Below are 20,064 nucleotides of genomic sequence, written 5' to 3'. Positions count from 1 at the left end.
AGAGCCGAAGAAAGTTGGTACCCAGTACCTCATCGAATCTATCCGAAGAAATATAGTGACACCCAGTGTCTCATCGACTCGAGGTCGAAGTATCCCTGAACTCTTCCAATCCTATGGCATGCCAACTATATCCGACTTAGCCCGACTAGTTAATAGGGTATTTAAATCACATATATTTTCAATTCAATCACAGTTTCTCACACTTTCAATTCAATCATTTTTCCACCTTCAATCAATAATTATTTCACAAATTCACACATTTTCACAACTCAATACATTTCCATACAATTTAATACCATTCACAATTCGATTCAAATTCATATCCCGCTTTCAATCAACAAACAATTCAAATATTAATTCATATAAACTATTCAATTTAATTCCCACTCATAATAATAATAATAATACTAATAATAAATTAATACTAATATTAATACTTACCTCACATTTCATTTACTAGACACATAAATTAAAATTTAGCATTTAATAATAAATAACTTGAATTATAGTAATACAAACCGTTATTCTCCCGTTTTAGTCCTCGATAACTTTCTCCTTTCCTTTTGACGCCGATGCCTCGGGTTCTTTATTAGCTACGAAAATAATAATAATTTGTAATATTAATTACAGCACTAATTATAATAAATAATTGAATTTCTATTCAATTTCTTCCTAATTGTCAATTTAATCCTAACTAAATTCACTTACTTTCCTAATTCAATTCACACTCTATTTCTATTCAAATTTCATCCAAACTAAAATTTAACTATAAAATTTCAGCATGTTTTGCTAATTTCGAATTTCTCTAAATTTAGTCCCTAAAACATAAAACTTATAGCTTCTTTTACAATTTAATCCCCCTTTTCAATTCTAACTTAAAATTCATTCAATTTAATCCCTAATTCATCTCTTTTGTTCAACATAAACTATACTTGAAAACCTATGAACTTACAAAATATCAACTTAATTCCATCAAAACTTTGTTTTAAAGCTTTTAAAACATTAGAATTAAGAGAAAAGGGCTAATTTGACTTACCAATTTAAATTTCAAGCTTCAAAAACCATATTTTCCCCTTTTTCTTCTTTTTCTTCTTTCTCCCCTGTTTCTCCCCTGTTTCGTCTCTTCTATTATGTTTCTTTCCTTTCTTTTGCTTTGTTTTTATTTCTTTTTATTTCATTTACTTTATCTTATATTAATTAATTATAAGTATTACAAATGTATGTATTTTATTAGTACTCTTGCATTAATTCATCACCATACACTTGTCTCAATCTAACTAATTTATCAAATAAAAATCTCATAATATTCTTATTTAATTAACAATTATCTTTTACTTAATTTTCAAGTAAATAAATGTAATACACTTGTATTTTATTTTTACCACACACTTGGCAAAATCATAATTATTATTACCCAAAAATCTTATACTAATTATTTAATTATTAAATATCTTTTAATTTAATAATAACTAATAACTAATAATAAATAATAAATATCTTATACTAATTAATAAGCAAATTAAATCTATAAACTACAAATATATACATACTTTAATTACACATGTATTACTTTATCATGTCTTTATTTTAATTTATTTAATAATAATAGTAATAATATATTTAATATTTTATAATTAATTGTCATAAAAATCTAAGATTTTTATGCACATTTGCCGCCTCATGATAAAATAGGCTTAATTACCTATTTGGTCCCTTATGATTTCTTTTAATCTATAATTATGCTTTCACTCTTTATTCAATTTAATCCTTTTTACTAATTACTCATAATTAAACTAAATTCACCTATCCAAAACCTATTTAAACACACAACTAGCCTCGTAAATATTTCTAATAATTATTTTCGAACTCAATTTACTAAGACGGATGCCCGATATTATACTTTTCCGATGCCCATGAATTTTGGGTCATTACACTACAAGTTTCCAGTTTCGACAAATCCAGTCAAATTCGTCGAAATGGAACTTGCAGACGACAAAGACGTTGAGACAATGGTCGATCTCTACTGTGGGAATGAGAGTGACAAGAATGCACCGATTCACTTATTTGCTGAGTTAGTCGGTATGGAGCAAAATGCATCTGATGGAGAAGACGGGGCTGAAGAACCGCGGATGGTGGCTCCAATATCATACGTTGATAGTGAATCAACTATGGGTGAGATCGGTATCGACCTGAATATTACACCCGATGTTGATATGGTTGGTAGTGAAGAAGAATGTGGTTGCGAAGAAGAAGGTGGTGGCGATCATTGGGATGAAGAGGTCGATAGTGACGGTGATCCCGATGTGGACGATGTACCTGATGATATCGACGATGAAGACATTAACGCTTCTTTGATCGGGGAGCAGATGCGGCATATTTTGATACACAATAATCCTAGGCCACACATGTCGCTCATAGACCCCGACGCAGCGTATGTAGCTGAGTTCCCAGAGTACCCTAAAATAGTTCATCGTCACGGGCTGGCCGTAACATCTGATGATGAGGAGTTATTCATAGGCCAGAGATTCAGCTGTAAAGAAGAGTGCGTATATGCCATCAAATGGTACAACATGAATATATCAGTTGATTATAAAGTCACAGTGTCTACTCCGACAATATATGTTAGGGAGTGTTGGAAGGCAACGGAAGGCTGCAATTGGCGGGTGCGAGCTGCATTCATTAAAAGTTCTCAGATGTGGGAGATACGAAAATTTGTTGGTCCTCATACATGCACATCAACACGTATGACAGAAGATCATGGAAAACTTGATTCAAAAACAATCTGTACGTGTTTTTTTCCCTGCCAAAATATTATATATATTTTTTATTTACCAAAATAAAAAAATACTAAAAACGATTTTTTTTATTTGGTGTAAGAAAAAATCCTTATCCCTGCCATTTGCTCGTATTTTTTTCTCGATTTTTATTACTTTCAATAAAAATATATTTTTTATTTTATTACTTTATATTATTTCATTACATTTTTTAAAATATTTGTATTAACTATTTCTCAATTTTTAAAAAGTTAGTAATACACTATTATTTTGGCCATTTGTTCGTATTTTTCTCTCCGCATTTTATTATTTTAAAAAATATCGTCATTTTAAATTTTATAATTTTATACTTTTTCAGTGCATTATGTTTAAAATTTATTAAAGATATAATTTTTTTCGCATTTTTTACTTTCGGTGAATATATAATTTTCGTTTTTTCTTTTTGTATTTTATGTTTTCTTAAATATATTTCTTTATCATTTTACTTTTAATGTTATTTTCCTAACAAAGCTAATTTCAACATCCTAAGTCAATTTCATAAAAAAATTCCTAATCAACATATAATGTACATACTATGAATTTTTTCATGCTAAATATATCTCAAAAATTATATATCCTAAATAAATTAATAAAATACGTAAAATGTACTTAACATTATTTTTTAACACACAAATATTACAAAAATCTTAAATTATCTTAAATTAATAATAAAAATTATGTTATTTTCTTTTTTTTCCTTCCTTCCCTCTTCTTCTTTCTTTTTTTTTCTCTTCTCCTTTCCTTTTCTTGCCTTATTTTTCTTTCTTTCCTCCCCTTTCCTTTTCTTTCCTTCTTTTTCTTTCTTTCCTCTCCTTTCCTTTTCCTTCTTTTTCTTTCTTCCTTCCTTTCTTCTTCTTCCCCTCTCCTTCTTCCCCCCACCAACCGACCACCCTTAAATTCAAGGGTGGTGCCGCCAACAGGGATCCCTCCACTGGTGCCGCCAACAGGGATCCCTTGTTTGGTGCCGCCAACCTGCTTCCCTCCACTCAGGGAGTTGTCAAATCATTTCAGGTTTTTTTTTTCTGTTTTTTTATTTTTTTTTGTTTTTTTGTTTTTTATATATTTTGGTAAATAAAAAAATTATATATTTTTTGGTAAATAAAAAAAGTTATAACATTTTGGTAATTTTTTATTTTTTATATTATTTTTGTAAAAAACCCTAGTGTATATTAATAATATTTATTTTAATTTTAATAGGTTTATTTATGTCTCCGGTCTTTGTACTTTTCATTTTTTTTAATTTAGTATCTCTACTTTTGATTTTAAAAAATTAACTCTTATACTTATTTGATTTAAAAAATAAAATCAAATTAGTAAGATTGGTAATTAATTTCTATTAAATTTGAATACTTATGATCAATTAAAATAATAAAAAAAAGTAACGAAAATTTAAGAAAATTCCATTAATGATGTTAAGACAAATAAATGGCCTATTCTAAAAATAAAAATAGAGGGATTAAATTTTAAAAATTCAAAGACTATAAAAAATAGTGGGATTAAACCATTTTAATATGTTAATTATAATTTGATATATATGGTGTTTTTATATATTTTTAAACATTTTAATACGGTTTGTTTTATCAATTACATTATTTGAATCAAATCATCTAAGTGTCTAATAAAAGTTTTAATCACTTCTTGAAATAAATGTCAATTGTCAATCATTTTAATATAGAAAAATATTTGGTACACTGCCAGCTGAGTTTTTAGACTCTACAAGTAAGGTCAAGGGATTGACAAGTGTTGTTCTCTAGGAGTATAGTAAAATTTTTAAACAAAAAAAGAGACATGACAATTTTTTAAAATTGCTCGTCGAATAAAAAATACACCGTCAGTGTATCAAATACTAATCTTTTTAACATATCAATTATTTATATATTTAAATCATATTATGTTTTATATTATGACTTAATTTTTTTCACTACATGTATTATATTAAATTTAAAAAAAAAGAGAGTAAAACTTTAACATAATTATTTAATATTAATTTAAATAAAAGAATTAATTTAATAAAATTCCTATAATAAAGGGAACTGTCAATACTTTGACCTAGTTGCAACTGTCCACATAAATATAATGAAATGATGGCTCAAGTTAATGTTATATTAAGAACCCATTTGATTTATTTGTTCTTTTTGGGAAGTGGCCCCATTCCCACATCATGAAATACCTTGATCACATGTGATATAATTTATTTTATTACATTTATATATATCAATTACAATTTGGAGTTAATAAAAGTTTTATAAAAATATAATAAGATATCAAAAATAAATATTTAAAAAATAGGCATGATAAAAATATAATAATATTTTTTTATTGAAAATTAAAAATTGAAGTAGCAACTTTAAAATGCAAATGAATATTGAAATTAAGCCAGCAGAGGTATTGGAGACAACAAGACCCCATACGGAACACACACAAATTTATTAAAAAATTAAATGGGGAAAATTGGGTTGACAAGTAAAGGAGAAAAAGGAAAGGAATGTGAACACGTGTGAAGAAGAGCATCAAGAAAAGTCATCCTTACAGGTAAGGAAGTAGCTACTTGTCTTCTGCTTTGAAGGGAGGCGGAGGGCAATTTTGGGAACATAAAATACCACGTCAATTTTGTAATTATCAAATGATGATTATAGTTAAGTGTGCATTAGGGTGACGTGGAAGTAGTGGACAGAATGTTAGAAGGGAATATGTATTAAAATAATAAGTAAAGAGGGGGGCAAACTTAAACAATCTACTTTTGTTTGAGAAATGGGATGGGCCCCACACGTCAAAATAATACAAAGTCGATTTGCTTTTGATGGTGGTAAGTGGCAGGCTTAAATTTAGCCACCTCATCCCATCCTCCCACGACAATTATCATCCTATCCATATCTCCTTTTCACCAAATCGTCATCTCTCTTTGCTTTCAATTTTATCAATTTTGAGGACAGTAAAAGAACAAACCAAAAGGAATGGAATCAAAGCTAAGGCCTAAGTGGCAATAATCAAAAAGGAGACAAAAATAAGTTATCTTTAATATGTGTCACACATATACACCATTCAGTTTTGCATCATTATTTCCAAAGATTTGTTTACTGACTTCTTTTCTGCAAATTTCAAATAATAAAAGAAAGAAAGAAAAAAGAACCCCTACAATACAGCCCCAAAAGATGGAAAAGTTGTCTGCTTTTCCTCATCCCCCCCCCACCATCTTTTTTTTTTAATCCTCCATCATCTGCCCCATCAAACCAATCAAATTTAATTACATAAGGCATATCAGGGATCAACCATGTCAAAGATTATAAACAAAAGTCTACATGTTTGGTGGATACACATGAGAAAGCACATTCCACAAAGAAAAACTTCCCCCATCACTTTGCAAAATTGTGGGTTGAGTGAGTTCTAAGCCACATTATATATATATAACTTCAATCATATCCTCCTGTTTTGGCTGCTGCTGTCATTTCTGGGCAAAAAACCAGTTTATCTTTCCTGATTCGGTCCCCAATATCATTGATTCCGTTTTCATTCCGTACCTTCTTCTCCTTGTTCACTATTCGGGGGAAGCAATGTTGAAGCAAAAAAGGGGAGAATTTTACTCACCAGCAGGTTGTTTCTGTTCTGCTGGTTTTACCTGAACAGCGGAAGGGACAGCATGAACACATGGGAAGCCTGGTACCAGCTGATGTGACTTTCCAGTGGATTGTGGAGTAGCAAATTGTGCAGGATTGATAAGTCCCTGGGATGCTAACCCACCTTTCATGTTGCTCGCCACAGCAGCTGCTACAGCTTTTGCAGGGTCGGTGGTTCCGCTGTTGGCAAGAGTAACCGGAGAACACAACGATAACATCGAAGTTGATGAAGTTGCAGATGAACCCAGAGGTAGAGTCTGCTGTTGTCTTTGGACATAGTATGCACTTGCTGTTGTTGCAGGTGTTGTCGAACTTGGTGAGTGTTGAGCTTGAGCCTGCATGTAAGCATTTGGGAAGAACAGCTGCCCTTGATGAAGTGCATGCTTTTGATGTTGCTGATGCTGTAGTGCCACTTGAGGCTTGGCTCCCATATTTGAAGATGAACTTATGTGAGGGTTTCCCAGGACAGATGGCACATTACTCCCACCAACAGGAGATGACTTCTGACTAGGCACGGTCGGTGAGTTCTTAGCTTGTTGGGATGCTAAACCAGATGCTTGGCCAGCTTTGTTGCTGGTGGAAGAGGAACCTGTTGTCCTTGGGCTACCACCAGCACTCCTGGAGAGTGAAGTTGTGGGAGAGCCAACCATCATTGGAGAAGGGGTAGGAGTGCTACTAAGAGGCTGTTGACCTTGTGGTGATTTAGGATTAGCTGCAAAAGAAATCTGTGTGGGGCTTTGCTGTGGCCGACCTTGTTGCTGGGAAATATTCTTGAGGGATGAAGTTGATGGTAGAGATTGAGAAGGAACTTGAGAGCTAGTTGTCCTCACAGAATTCTTCCATTGAGGAGACTGAGCAGGACTGCTGCTGCTTTGTATTAGATTTTGAGGAAATGCAGACAGCACATTCGAAAACTTGGCAGCTATAGATGAAGAGTGAAAGTGATCAGGGTAAGCACTTCCATTACTTGTTGCTGGTGTCTTACTCCGAGGAGCAGAAGCAGTCCCAAATTGGAGCTGCTGCTGTTGATTCCGCTGAAGTTGCTGCTGAGCATTAGCAACATTAACACTACCGATTGAAGCTGGCATAACAGGCCCTGAAGTTCGAGCAGGAGCAGAGCCAAGCGTACAGATAGAACTATCGATGACATTTTTGCCTGCAAGAGTGGAATCACTTGAATCAGGCATATCTGGCCTGGAGAAGGCAATGGACTGCCCAGTGGTGCCTGAACTTTTTCCTGCCTTCTTTTCTTCTTGCACACTGGATGCATCATGAGTTCCACGCTTCCCTTCTTCATAAGCATGATAATTATCCTTCTTCTGTTGAGCAGCCATAATATGCTGATAGCCTTGCCTTGTACTTCCTGGAAGGCTCTGAAGAATTGCATGATTCGGTGCTAGGGAAGAAATACCAAGGCCAGGAGCAGTAGTACCATTAGCAGATGAAAATGACATTGCAAAAGCTTGAGATGCAAGAGGCTCGACTCCAGCCTTTGAGCCTAGCTGTTGTGATTGCTGCTGTGTCTGTTGCTTCTTTTCCCCATAATTACCAGCAGAATTCATTGAAGCAGCGGTCATCAAAGCAAAGTTTGAAGGCTGTACAGGCATAGCAAAATTCTGACCATAGATATTCATATTTGAACGAGATACTCTGCTATCAGTAGCAGTTGATGGGCCATCTTTGCCATCTGATTCACCATCAAGTTGCCTAGCTTGATGAGAATCATTCTGACTCAGCTGTTGCTGCTGTTGCCGTAGTTGTAAGGGATGAGGTGAATCCTTTTTAGAGGCATGAAACACTTGCGAGTTTCCACTGCCACTACTCACATCACCTCCATGTGACCTCTGCTGCTGGTTCTGCAAATTCTTCTGTGAGGAGGATGAACCACTGGACATGCTAGTGTTCTGATGACCTTGTTGGCTTTGTTGTAACTGTGTGGGTGGCTGTTGCTGCTGCTGTTGTTGAAGCTGTGAAGGGTGAAGCATTTGAGGGGAAGAATAGAAAGATCCGTGAATAAAAGGCATAGGTTGGGCATGATTCCCACGATAAGCAGGTGGCGCCCCAACATGTGCAGGAATTGGAAATGGATAGGCATTATTCGGCAGAATTGCCAAGTATTGGGTTTCATTGCCTGTGATATTTGGGTAGTTGAAGCTAAATGCCGGGGCTGCAGTTGCACCAGCTGGGGTGGCACTTAGTAAGGCAGAGTTAGATGTACTCGATGCAGCTGTGCTACAAGCAGCAGGAGGAGATTTCACATACCCAGGTCGGACAGATGCTGCAGCAGCAGCAGCAGCCTGTTGCTGGTTCAATGGGAAAATAAAAGCAGGGCCTTGCTGAAATTGAATAACCAACAAGAAAATTTGCAAAAGGACAGTTAAGATATAATTGTGCAATTATTACGAAACTGCATAAAAATTAGACAAGAAAAAAGAGGCCTTTTTTTTTCTGGCCAAAAGCCTACCATGATATTATTGGGTGCTCCTGGGGGTAGAGCTTGCTGGAGCATTATTTGCTTTCTCTGTGCGGCATCCACCATGTTGGTAGCAGCCTGAGAACTTTTATCTTTGCACACATGACCAGGAAAAATTGCAAGACCCTGCCCCTTCTCTTGTACAGAATTCACACCTCGCCCAGGAATGTTCCCATGCAATTCTGAAGGCGGAACAACATTTAGATTACAAGCCTTTGGGCCATAGAGTGAAGCTGAACCAGATGCCGCTGGCCAGAAAGCATTCATCTTCATAATTTGCTGGTGATTGTGAATATTCCGTGCAATGTAGCAATGGGTTGCACATCTCTTTGGCCTCGGTTGAGAAAAAAGCAAATGTGGAGGCTGAAAAAGTCCAAAATTTCAAGATAAATTAGTAAAATAAATAAAAATAAGAAATCAAGAGCTACGAACATAAAAAAACACAGCGACATGCCTGGATAGCGGCTGAAGACACAGCGCTCCCTTCCATGGATACAACACCTTGTAGAGGAGCCATGTATCTGCTAAGGAAAAAAGAAGAAAAAAAAATTCATGCCTCATCCTCTCCATTATAACATCTAAACCACTTATTTGGATCTATTAATGCCAGAATAGTAGAAAAATAATATCAAATCAACCCAGCTATACCCCATTGGAGGAAGTCCACCAGGCCAGCTAGCAATTGACATCGGCAAAGGTAAAGAGCCAGAATGTGCTGAAAAGGCCAAAAAAAAACCCTCTAGATCAGCAACAAAAGGAGGAGAAGGAAATTTTCCCAGAGAGAAAAAGAAGGGAAATTTTTTTCTTTTAACAAAAATAAAGTCAATTTTACCAGTTTTCTCTACGCTAGGATGTTGATGATGTAGCTTTAGAACATGGTGGTTGAGCTTGTTCCCACTCACACTACCTGAACCACTATCTCTGTCAGATTTCTCCAAATCAAGCTGGAGATCAAGATTCCTTTCTTTATTTACAACAGGCTTCTGCGAATCAGCTTCTTCAGCACTAGGTTGGGCCTTCTTATTGTTATCCTCAACTTCCACATTCACATCTCCCTTCCCAATTTTCATTCTTTTGTCATCTTCATTCACCAAGGACTTCATCTCCTGCACATGCAAAAAAGCGAAAAACCATGAATTTTTTATGCAACACCATACCAAAAGATAGGTGACGGCTAGGTGACTCACCAATTCCACATCTGCGGCCACTGGTTTAGGATCTGAAGCCCCAACATCAGTCTCACCTTCCCTTTCTGGAGATGATCTAGATGGAGGAGGTGCCTAAACACCAGAAAAAAAAAAGAAAAAGAAATGCATAGTCAATAATTGAAGGGGGAGAAAAAGCTTGGATCTTTTAAAAAAAACAGGATCCACACCATCAGATCTATCTGGAACTTCTCTTCCCGCTGACTCTCATTCTCACAAACTGTTGAATTACTGAAACGCGAAATTTCCAAATAAGAAATTTTCCGAACCTTCAAAAAGGGGAAAAAAAAAAGAAATGGGCAGGAGGGGATAATGCTCACGCTTTTGTCACTGTCGATTTCTCACGCTCGTCATCCAATGGCAGACCAGCGGAAGAAGGATTATCAGCAGGAGATGATAAAGATTCCTTCTTTGGCGATTGAGACTCTTCTTTATTACCGAAACCGATATCTCTACTCTCAGATTCTTCAGTCGAAGGCTTAGAATCCAGTGCCAAATTATTCTTCTCTTCTTTCACTGGTTCTGCTTGAACCAACTCTGATGAAACTGGTCCAGCTTTTGAAGAACTCATCAAATCGCAAGCACCGCTATCATTTTCAGCCACGGGTCCTGAATTTTTCTCCAAATTGGGAGAAGTTGCTTCAACTTTAGCTGGTTGATCAATTTCAACCTTAGTTGTAGTAGATGAAATGGAACTATGTCTAGGAGGGAAAATAGAAGGAGGTGGAGGTGTCGTTGTAGTCGTATTCTCATCCTCATACTTCACCGGTCTTGGTCTTTTCCTCTTTGGAGCTGCAAAATAAATATACACCCAAATCAATACCAGTTAGTCAATTGCTCAAAAAGGCAAAAAAGGCTTGCGTTTCCTTCTAAAGCTGAAGGTTACGAACCAATTGCAGACATAGGAGTAGCAGAGGAGCTAGAATTTGAAGGCAAAATAGAGGATGATTGAGGAAGAGTTGATGGGGAGTTGGAGATCGGCGAAGAGACGACTGATTTAGAGTCATTATTGGGTTTATTAACTTCTCTTGAATCAAATTTCGCCGAATCGTTCCCGATTATTTCTTGCTTAGATGGGACTTGTGGCTGTCTCATCATACCATATAAAACCTCAGCAATCTCGATCTCAATCTCCTCCTGAGCTGAAGACGAAGATTTCGACGACGACTTCGGTGGCCTTTGCTTTGTTCCGTTAGCATTAGGCTTCTACATCAGAAACCAAACCTTTGTCACTGAATTGAACATAAGCGAAACCCCAGAAAACAAAAGAATTAAGAGGAAGATTTTAATGAGAAAACTGACCATCTTCTTCCTCATAGAAGCACTGGAAGAAGATGGAGATGCCGGAGCAGGAGATGGTGACGTCAACGCCCCGGTTACACCTGTCCTTACCGGCGAAGTTGAAGCTTGACAGTGAATTTGTTCACCGCCTGAAACACCAACGCCACCGCCGCCGCTTGATGCCCATTCATGAGACCTTTTAGTAGCTACAAAAGAGAAAATTAAAAAGGGGAAAAAATACAAGAAATAAGTAATTGAGAAGAACAAAAATACAGAACAAAAAACGAGAAGAAGAAAAAACACAATTTCGTTAATCTCTTCCACCTCTACCTGACCGAGCTTTTCTAGGCACCGATACACCAATCATCTCATCGGCGGGTTTCCATGTAGACGTACTCGTTGTCATACTGGCAGTCATCCCCGCCGATGGTGTGGTTCTAATAACTTTCACCGGCGGTGGAAAACTCTTCCGATGTTGCTGTAGCTGGTGGTGATGATGGTTATGATGATGATGATTAGACATCGACAAAGACCCGGCGATGATGTTCGGCGAAACCGTCCGAACAGAACCAACACCACCGGTTCCGCCGCTGTCTTCGTCGTCATCATCTTCATCATCGTTTACGCTTTCTTCAGAAGTACCATCACCTCCATCTCCTCTATTACTCATCAATCTATCGCCTCTTCTTCTCTTACTGGTTCTACTCAACCGATCTCTTTCCCTTTCTCTATATCTTTCTCGTTCCCTATCTCTGTCCTTCTTTCGATCCCTTAAACGCGCCGTTTCATGCGTCTCCACCGGTCCGTCTTCCTCTGCAATCCAAACAAAAAAAAAACAAAACAAAATCAGGAAATCACTAAAACGACATCGTTAGAGAAGAAGAATAAATGAAAAGCCAGATCTGATTTCAAAATAACCTGGAGAGTCTCTGAGAGAGCTAGTCCTATGACGCCGCCGTGAAAGGCCATTGGTCGCGGCGGCGGACGCCATACTGACTCTCCTCGCTTCTCTGGTTCTATCCATCTCTGTAAAATTAACTCGTCTTGCTGATAATAATTTAAATAAACCACTAATTATTAAAGAAACCAGACTGGTTGCATGACACTCGTCAGTCAGACGGCACAATATACCATAATTCACCGGAAAGAAGCTCCGGCGATTATCTCCGGTGAGAAAACCGATTCACTATAGTTATCAAAGATCTTAGCTTTCTCTTATTTCTCTCCTCTCTCTCTCTCTCTCTTTCCACTTTTTTTTTAATGTTCTAATCTCATCATCATCTTTTCGCTATATTTTATTACTCAACGAAACCCACTACTAACCCTAATGGACGGCCACGATCCCTGACTGCAATCATGCTCGAATCCAAACTGTTCATCCTCTCTCGATCCGACGGTTATTATTGACTTAAACCGAGATGGCAAGATCTGAACTGTTGGATTAGTGGTCACTACACGGTCGTTACCTTTTTCTCTCGGTATACTGCCACGTGTCGGTTTTCTTCCTTTCTCGAGCTCCCCGAGTTTCTTGTCACTCACTACCGATTTAGTAACGATAAATAATAAAAAGGATAAATTTAACTCAAAGTCCTTGGATAATGGGCTTTTTATGGATTTAACCATTTTTATTATAATTGATCATTTTTATCTCTGGTTTTCGAAATATATGTTTTCAGTTCTCCAATTACCTTTATCTAACCATACAAAAATATTAAAATAAATCAGGTTAAATTATTTAACAAACCATATTTTAAGAAAATGATCGACTAAATTCATCAAAAACTCATGGTACAGGGATTTTTTAAAATATTTGACCAACAACACGTTTAAAAAACATCACACTAGTATTAAAATTTTATGGACTATTGAATAAGAATCACGAGTTTTTGGAAAAAAAAATTACCACCCAAAACTTTTCTTATCTCATCATTTATTTTTAAAATAAAATTTATTGAAAATGTAGTTCTTTTATGGTTATTATTAATTATTATGAATTCTGTCAACCTTTTTTTTACTCAATTTCTACGGAAATCTCATTATACTCAGCTTCAAATTGTAAATGGGTTACCTAAAATATTTGAATAATAAATTCTCTCGTAATTTTGGATATTCCCTCTTAATTTTTTGGTATCTTATCAGAATTTCAGGTATACTTTTAAAATAAAATTTTAACTTGAAATTTAATTTTTTTATATAAAAGAAATAATAAATTTTGTTTGTTCTATATAGTAATAATATTTAAATTTTAAAAATAAATAAATAAATAAAATTTTATAAAACAAATTAGTATTTGGTAGTTCCTTATAATTTTTTGTACTCACTTCATTTTTTTTTTTGCGGTCCTTTATGTGTCTAGTACTCCAAAAATTATGAAAGAATACCAGAAAAATATGACAATTACAGAAAAAAAATTATTTGAAAGTATCAAAAATTTACGAGAGAATATAAAAAAAATGAGGGATACCAATTTTAGTTTGTCATACTAAATTTGTTTCATTTATTTTTTTTACCTCCCATAATTCCAATTAAATTTCCTTAATATTTAAAAATAATATTTTTTTACTCCAAAATTATATTTCATACCAAATCATCATTTTGAAACCATGCAAAAAAATTTAAAGGTATACTAAAAATTATGAAGAAGTATTAAATATTTTAAGGGAATAAAAACATTATGAGGTATATTACAAAATAAATATAAGAAAGTACCCAAAAAAACAGAATGAACCACCAAAAATACGATGAAATATAAAAAAAAATTTTGAGAAACCACCAAAAATCATGAGGAAGTACCAAAAAAAATATAAGGAAATATCAAAAATTAAAGGGACAATAAGAAAGTATCAAAAAACTACGAGAGGATATCAAATAGCATTAGGGAATACCAAAAATTGTTAGGGTTACCAATTTTTAGCTTGTCTCGGTTTTTTTCATTTATTTAATTTTTTGTATTCTTTTAAAATTATCATGAAATATAACTTTTGTAATACCAATTTTTAGCATTAGAAAATTATAATTTAATAGATACATTTTTTATGTTACAATATTTTATTGAAATTACTTAATGTTTAATTTTTTTTTATTTACTCCAAAATTATATCTCGTACAAAGTATTCTTTTTGAAACTATACCAAAAATTATGATAGCATACCGAGAATTATGATAATGTACCAACAAATATGATGAAGTAGCAAAAAATATGAGAATGTACCAAAACTTAAATGTATAGAAAATCATGAGGAAATACCAAGAATTATGAAAGAATACCATAAAACTTGAGGAAGTATCAAAAAAAAATGAGGATGTACCAAAAATTATGAGGGAATAGCAAAAACTAGGAGGAAGTGCCAAAAATTATGAAAGAATATCGTAAAACTTGAGGAAATATCAAAATTTATGAGGATTTACCAAAACATATGAGGAAGTACCAAAAATCCGATAAAACACCAAAAATTACGAGAGAATACAAAAAATTGTGAGGGATACTAATTTTTATAGCTAGTACATCATGTATGAGTTAATAACTGAACCAATGTGTAAAAATCAAACAATTACGACATAAATAAACTACTAACAAGTGTTTGGTGTAATATTACGACACATCCCATTCTAAAGAAGAACCGCAAATTCGAATAGTAGAAATAACATTATGAGGGATAGTCACGAACCATGCAAACTAAAACTCACACGAGGTGAGAGTAAAATACATATACACATAATTGCAAATGGTGGGTTTTAGATCTAGATACATAAAAATAAATTATTTTTTAAAAAATTAATATATTTGTAGAGCTTGGATCTGAATTACCAGTCCTGGCTAAATTCAAACCCTAATTCAGATTATCCGTCCAGGCTCAATCCATTTTCCACATATTCTTCGGGAGGGCTACATCAAGATCACCCGTCCGGGCTAGATCTTTTTCACACATATTCTTCGGGAGGGCTATATCAGGATAAGATCACCCGTCCGAGCTAGATCCTTTTTACCGTCAATTCTTTTTTCAGAGATCCATCGAATTTTCCTTCCATTCAACCGAGATTTCGTCGCCTTTTTATCAAATATATCAATGTTTCATAAATTTTCATACAATAAACTTTCAATCATATTCACATCAATAACATACATTTCAAGCATTTAAGATATAATTCAAGTTACACGAACTTACCGGGCTAAATTGTAGAAATACCAAAATTCAGGGACATTTTGATAATTTTCTATTTTCTTCGAATTTCCACCCAATCTTGATCTAAATTAATATTTCATTCAATTTATTTATTTAAATAATAAAACAATTCATTTCATGAAATTTGTTCATTTTTGACATTTTTACAAAATTACCCTTAAATTTTTACTTTTATTCAATTTAGTCTCTGAACCTAAAACATGTAAATTAGCTATTTTAAAATAAACTCATATTAGCTGAATATTCACATATATTTTTCCTTCTCCTCCACTCCATTCCACATCCTTGATATATACATAATACCATTATTAACTTGTTTACTCATAACAAGCTGTTCACTTGAGTCATAGTCACTAAATTAATTATATCTTAAGCTACAGAACTTTGAATTGAGATCCAATAATTTTCTATGAAACTGGACTCACATATATTCTTACCATAAAATTTTCAGAATTTTTGGTCTTGCCAATAAGTCCAGTTTATTCTTTAAAGTTTCCCTTGTTTCACTGTTTGACAGTTCTGACCCCTATTCACTAAAAATTAATTATCTCTTTGTACAGAATTTGGATGATATTCTCGTTTGTTTCTATTGAAAATAGACTCATTAAGGATTTTAAAAATATAAATTATAACCCGTAATCATTTTTGTACAATTTTTAATGATTTTTCCAAGTCAGAACAAGGGAACCCGAATTCATTCTGATATTGTCTCACAAAATTTATTATATCTCATGATTTAAAATTTCATTACTTACACCGTTTCTTCTAAGAGAAACTAGACTCAATAAGATTTATTTCAATATTTTATTCATACTCTAATTCGATTTTCACAATTTATGGTGATTTTTCAAACTTAACCTACTGCTGCTGTCTAAAACTATTTTAATGCAAAATGTTGATTACTAGGTGTATAACTCCCTTATTCCCTTTCTCTATAATATTTCCCATCACTTTCACTTATTTCTCTTCACTAATATATCAAGAACATAAGACCTTATATAAGAAAACTCTACTATAACATTATTTCCATGATTTTTCAATAATATCAAACTTAAAAATATATTGAAATCTTGATGTTCTTACCTTGTGCTATTGATTTCAATCTTTAACTTGATTTTCTCTCTCCTCCAGCTTCTATTTCTTGAATCTAACTTGATATTCTAGCTCCCCATTGTCTACTTGTTATTCTTCTCTCTTTGAAGCTATGAAAATTCTTTTGATTTCTAGGTGAAAATGGTAATTTTTTTGTGGAAGAACCAAATTGTAAAGAAAGCAAAACTTTCTTCCTCCTCCTCTCTTCTCACGTTGGAAATATGGTGGAATGGATGATTCTTCATCTTCCTTTTCTTATATATACTAAATAAAATACTAATAAAATAATAAAATATCATTTAAAAATTTAATTAAAATATTGATAAATTAATACTTATTTATTTAATATAAAATATCTCCAACATCATCATTATCTTCTAAATTTCTCTCTCTTCTAATTGACCATTTCGCCCTTTATAATCTTTAAAATTCTGCTCTTGAGTCATCACTTAATTTGGTAAAATTACGATTTAGTCCCTCAAAATTCTCCAGCTTTTCAATTTAGTCCTAATCCATCCATTTTCCTTAGTTTCTAGATTATTCCACCCTTAAAATATTTACACTATTGGTCCTTCAAAATTTTCATATTTACACTTTAACCCCTCAAATTTTGAGTATTTACTCTTGGGTAACAAAATTTTTCTCACTTTTGCAATTTAATCATTTCTTGAATTAATATGTTATAATATACTTCCCACTGTTGTCATAACTCAAAATTCTTCTTTTTGTCACTTTATTTCCTTACTATATCAAAGATAATATCTTACTGTAAAAATTTTCGGGATATTACAGTACGAATAAATATTGTTTGATATGTGAATAACCATTTATATAGTAATTGTGCGAATAGGATATTGTTTAATAAAAAAAAATGATAGTGACGATACTAGACATTAATATGTCATTATAATTTAATTTAATTGTTTCAAAAATTTGAATAGAAATGCATGTACTTAGGAAGATCAAATGTGTTCCAAGTAGTAAGAACAAAAATATAATTTATGAAAACTTAATTTTTTTTAAATGTTCAAAAATATTAGTGATTAGCCAAAATCACTTTGGCACCAAATGTACTATTCCTATATCAGGTTCTTTGGATCGAACTGGGTATAAGGGTGTTACAATGATGCTATGACAATAATTATGTTAATGATTTGTGAGAATTAGGTCAAATAAAAATTTCATATATAAAATTGCACAAAATCAAAGTTCATGTATCAGATTGCACACCACACTAAACTAACTAAACAACCCAATATCTGTACTATTATTTAAACTCCTAACCAAGTTGGTGTCACGAGTTAATCAGGGACTAAATCGATTAAGAAAATCTAGGAATGCCCTTCCGTAATTAAAAATAAGTAATATTATTCGAAGGGTATCACAGTCTTTTCACTTTGAAAAAACCAATAAAAATATTCACAAGGTGGGATTTAAACCCATGCCGACTACATCAATAAAACTTTTAAATTACCACTCAATTAAAACATTATTTTGAATTTTTTATACATTTTTATTTTATTATATGCACTTTATTACCTCCATTAGTCGTATATCTATACTTAGTAGTGTTTAAACTCCCAATAGAGTTGGTGTTTAATATTGTAAATATTTCATGTGTTATTATGATTAATTAGTTTCAAAATCCAAATAATATATTTCATTAATTATTATATATTATTTTTAAAATCTGTGATTTCCACACGTATACAAATGTAATAAAATTTATAGTAATTATAAAATGTTTTTTAACAACCTAATATTTATAATATTTTTTATATAATACCTAAATGATATCATTAAAAATCTCCACTAATTTAATTATTAAAACAAAACCATCCATATCTATTTTCTATCGAAAAACCGCTATAATCTTTAAAAATGTTTGATTAATATCAAATCAGTTTTTTTTCTTCTTCTTATTTATACTTCACACATAAAGAGTTTGATTAATATCATTTCAGTTTTAAAACATTTATTTAGAAATCAAATTATAATTAAAATAAATTAAATATGTTCATTTAATAAAAATACAATTTATTACACTACGCATAACTCCCTCCTCACTTCAACGTACTTAATTGACGAAGTAATATGCTTTTAGCACTTCATATTAAACCTAATATATATATATGTATATAACATAAAAAAATATAATCCAAAAAAATCATACGTAAATTATAAGTAAAATCACAATATTATGAAATGTATATAGAGTCCATGAAAGCTAAAATTTTATAAAATAAATAAATAAAGAGTGGGTAAAAGGGCTGACCACGTTGTGGCCTATCTTTAGTTTTCTTGCTGGACTCATCGTCATAAATTATTAATTTAATGAATAGGATATCACAACAAAAGCTAAGTTTTATTTTTTAATATCAATATTTGCAAACACCAAACTACCATGAATCATTATAGAATTAAAAAATGGTAAAATATTAAATAAAAGACAAAAAACTGCTTAATTTAGATTGTATTGCCATTTTAAAATGCCACGTAGGATATTATTTAATATTATCTCGTAACAATCAGTAATATGCGGTCCATTTCTTTATTATTTTTATGCGATCCATTATTTAATGATTGGACTGAAGAATAAATATTTTAATTTTTTATATTTAAAATATTTTTAAAAAATAAATCATTCTTCGTCATCATGAACTTTATTATAAAATCTTTATACTATCTATTAAAAATCAATATTTTTTAAAAATTATTCATTTTAAATATTTCAAAAAATTTGACGGTGACAACCTTTAAAATAAAGAAACAATAAATTGTATGATGAGGAAAAGTCCACAATGTGGGACAAAGCATGTAGTATCATACAGTCACTTTTACACTTTTTTTTTATTTATATTTATATTTATATTTATAATAATAATATTTCTTTTCACTTGGAGCATTTGTATAACTAAATACTCGTTATTCATTCATTATTGTAATGGTTTTATTAAAAATATTAGAAAAACATTTATTTTTTATATTTCCTGCGGATTGTTTGACCTAATCCTTACAATGAATAAATCATTTTTAATAAAAATAAAAATTAAATATTTTAATATTTTGTGCTAGTGGTGGCACCCGACAAGTAGCTCATGTTTTTCTTACCTAAATTAGGGCTTTATAAGATCCAAACTTATGCTGGGTGACTCAATTATGTTTTCTTTTTCCCTTCAAAGGAGTTTGATAAATAACACATACGTGTGAACTTGCCACGTGGATGGGATTCACATGTGTGATGTTAGGTCATGGTGCATGGCAATGATATTTTTGAGTGTAATGAATCTAGTCATCAACTAAACTAAAGTGCCTACAAAAGTAGATTTTATAATGTAACATGTACATATATAATAAGCCCTAAAGATATCTCAGATTATGGTTTCGCTTTATTTAGATTTA

General features: G+C 32.5%; 1 protein-coding gene across 14 annotated transcripts; it reads right to left on the bottom strand.

Moving 5' to 3' along the window:
• Nucleotides 1-5,822: 5,822 nt before the first annotated feature.
• On the bottom strand, nucleotides 5,823-12,668 carry LOC107928513 (protein TIME FOR COFFEE). Of its 14 annotated transcripts, none has more exons than XM_041101331.1 (12): nucleotides 12,305-12,668; nucleotides 11,711-12,199; nucleotides 11,408-11,592; nucleotides 10,996-11,311; nucleotides 10,426-10,897; nucleotides 10,276-10,336; nucleotides 10,088-10,180; nucleotides 9,733-10,006; nucleotides 9,549-9,615; nucleotides 9,355-9,424; nucleotides 8,892-9,263; nucleotides 5,823-8,763 (listed from the first exon to the last, which is right to left on the bottom strand). In XM_041101331.1, exons 1-12 carry the CDS (start codon nucleotides 12,408-12,410, stop codon nucleotides 6,391-6,393), a joined length of 4,878 nt encoding a protein of 1,625 aa, XP_040957265.1. In that variant the 5' UTR covers nucleotides 12,411-12,668; the 3' UTR covers nucleotides 5,823-6,390. The 14 variants fall into 14 exon arrangements, with proteins under 14 accessions (XP_040957265.1, XP_040957266.1, XP_040957267.1 ...); XM_041101332.1 differs by having other exon boundaries at nucleotides 9,355-9,421; XM_041101333.1 differs by having other exon boundaries at nucleotides 10,996-11,308.
• Nucleotides 12,669-20,064: the final 7,396 nt, after the last annotated feature.

Source organism: Gossypium hirsutum, chromosome D09 (assembly GCF_007990345.1).
Source record: "Gossypium hirsutum isolate 1008001.06 chromosome D09, Gossypium_hirsutum_v2.1, whole genome shotgun sequence".
NCBI classification, from domain to species: domain Eukaryota; kingdom Viridiplantae; phylum Streptophyta; class Magnoliopsida; order Malvales; family Malvaceae; genus Gossypium; species Gossypium hirsutum.
This window is presented reverse-complemented; position numbering and strand designations above follow the sequence as displayed.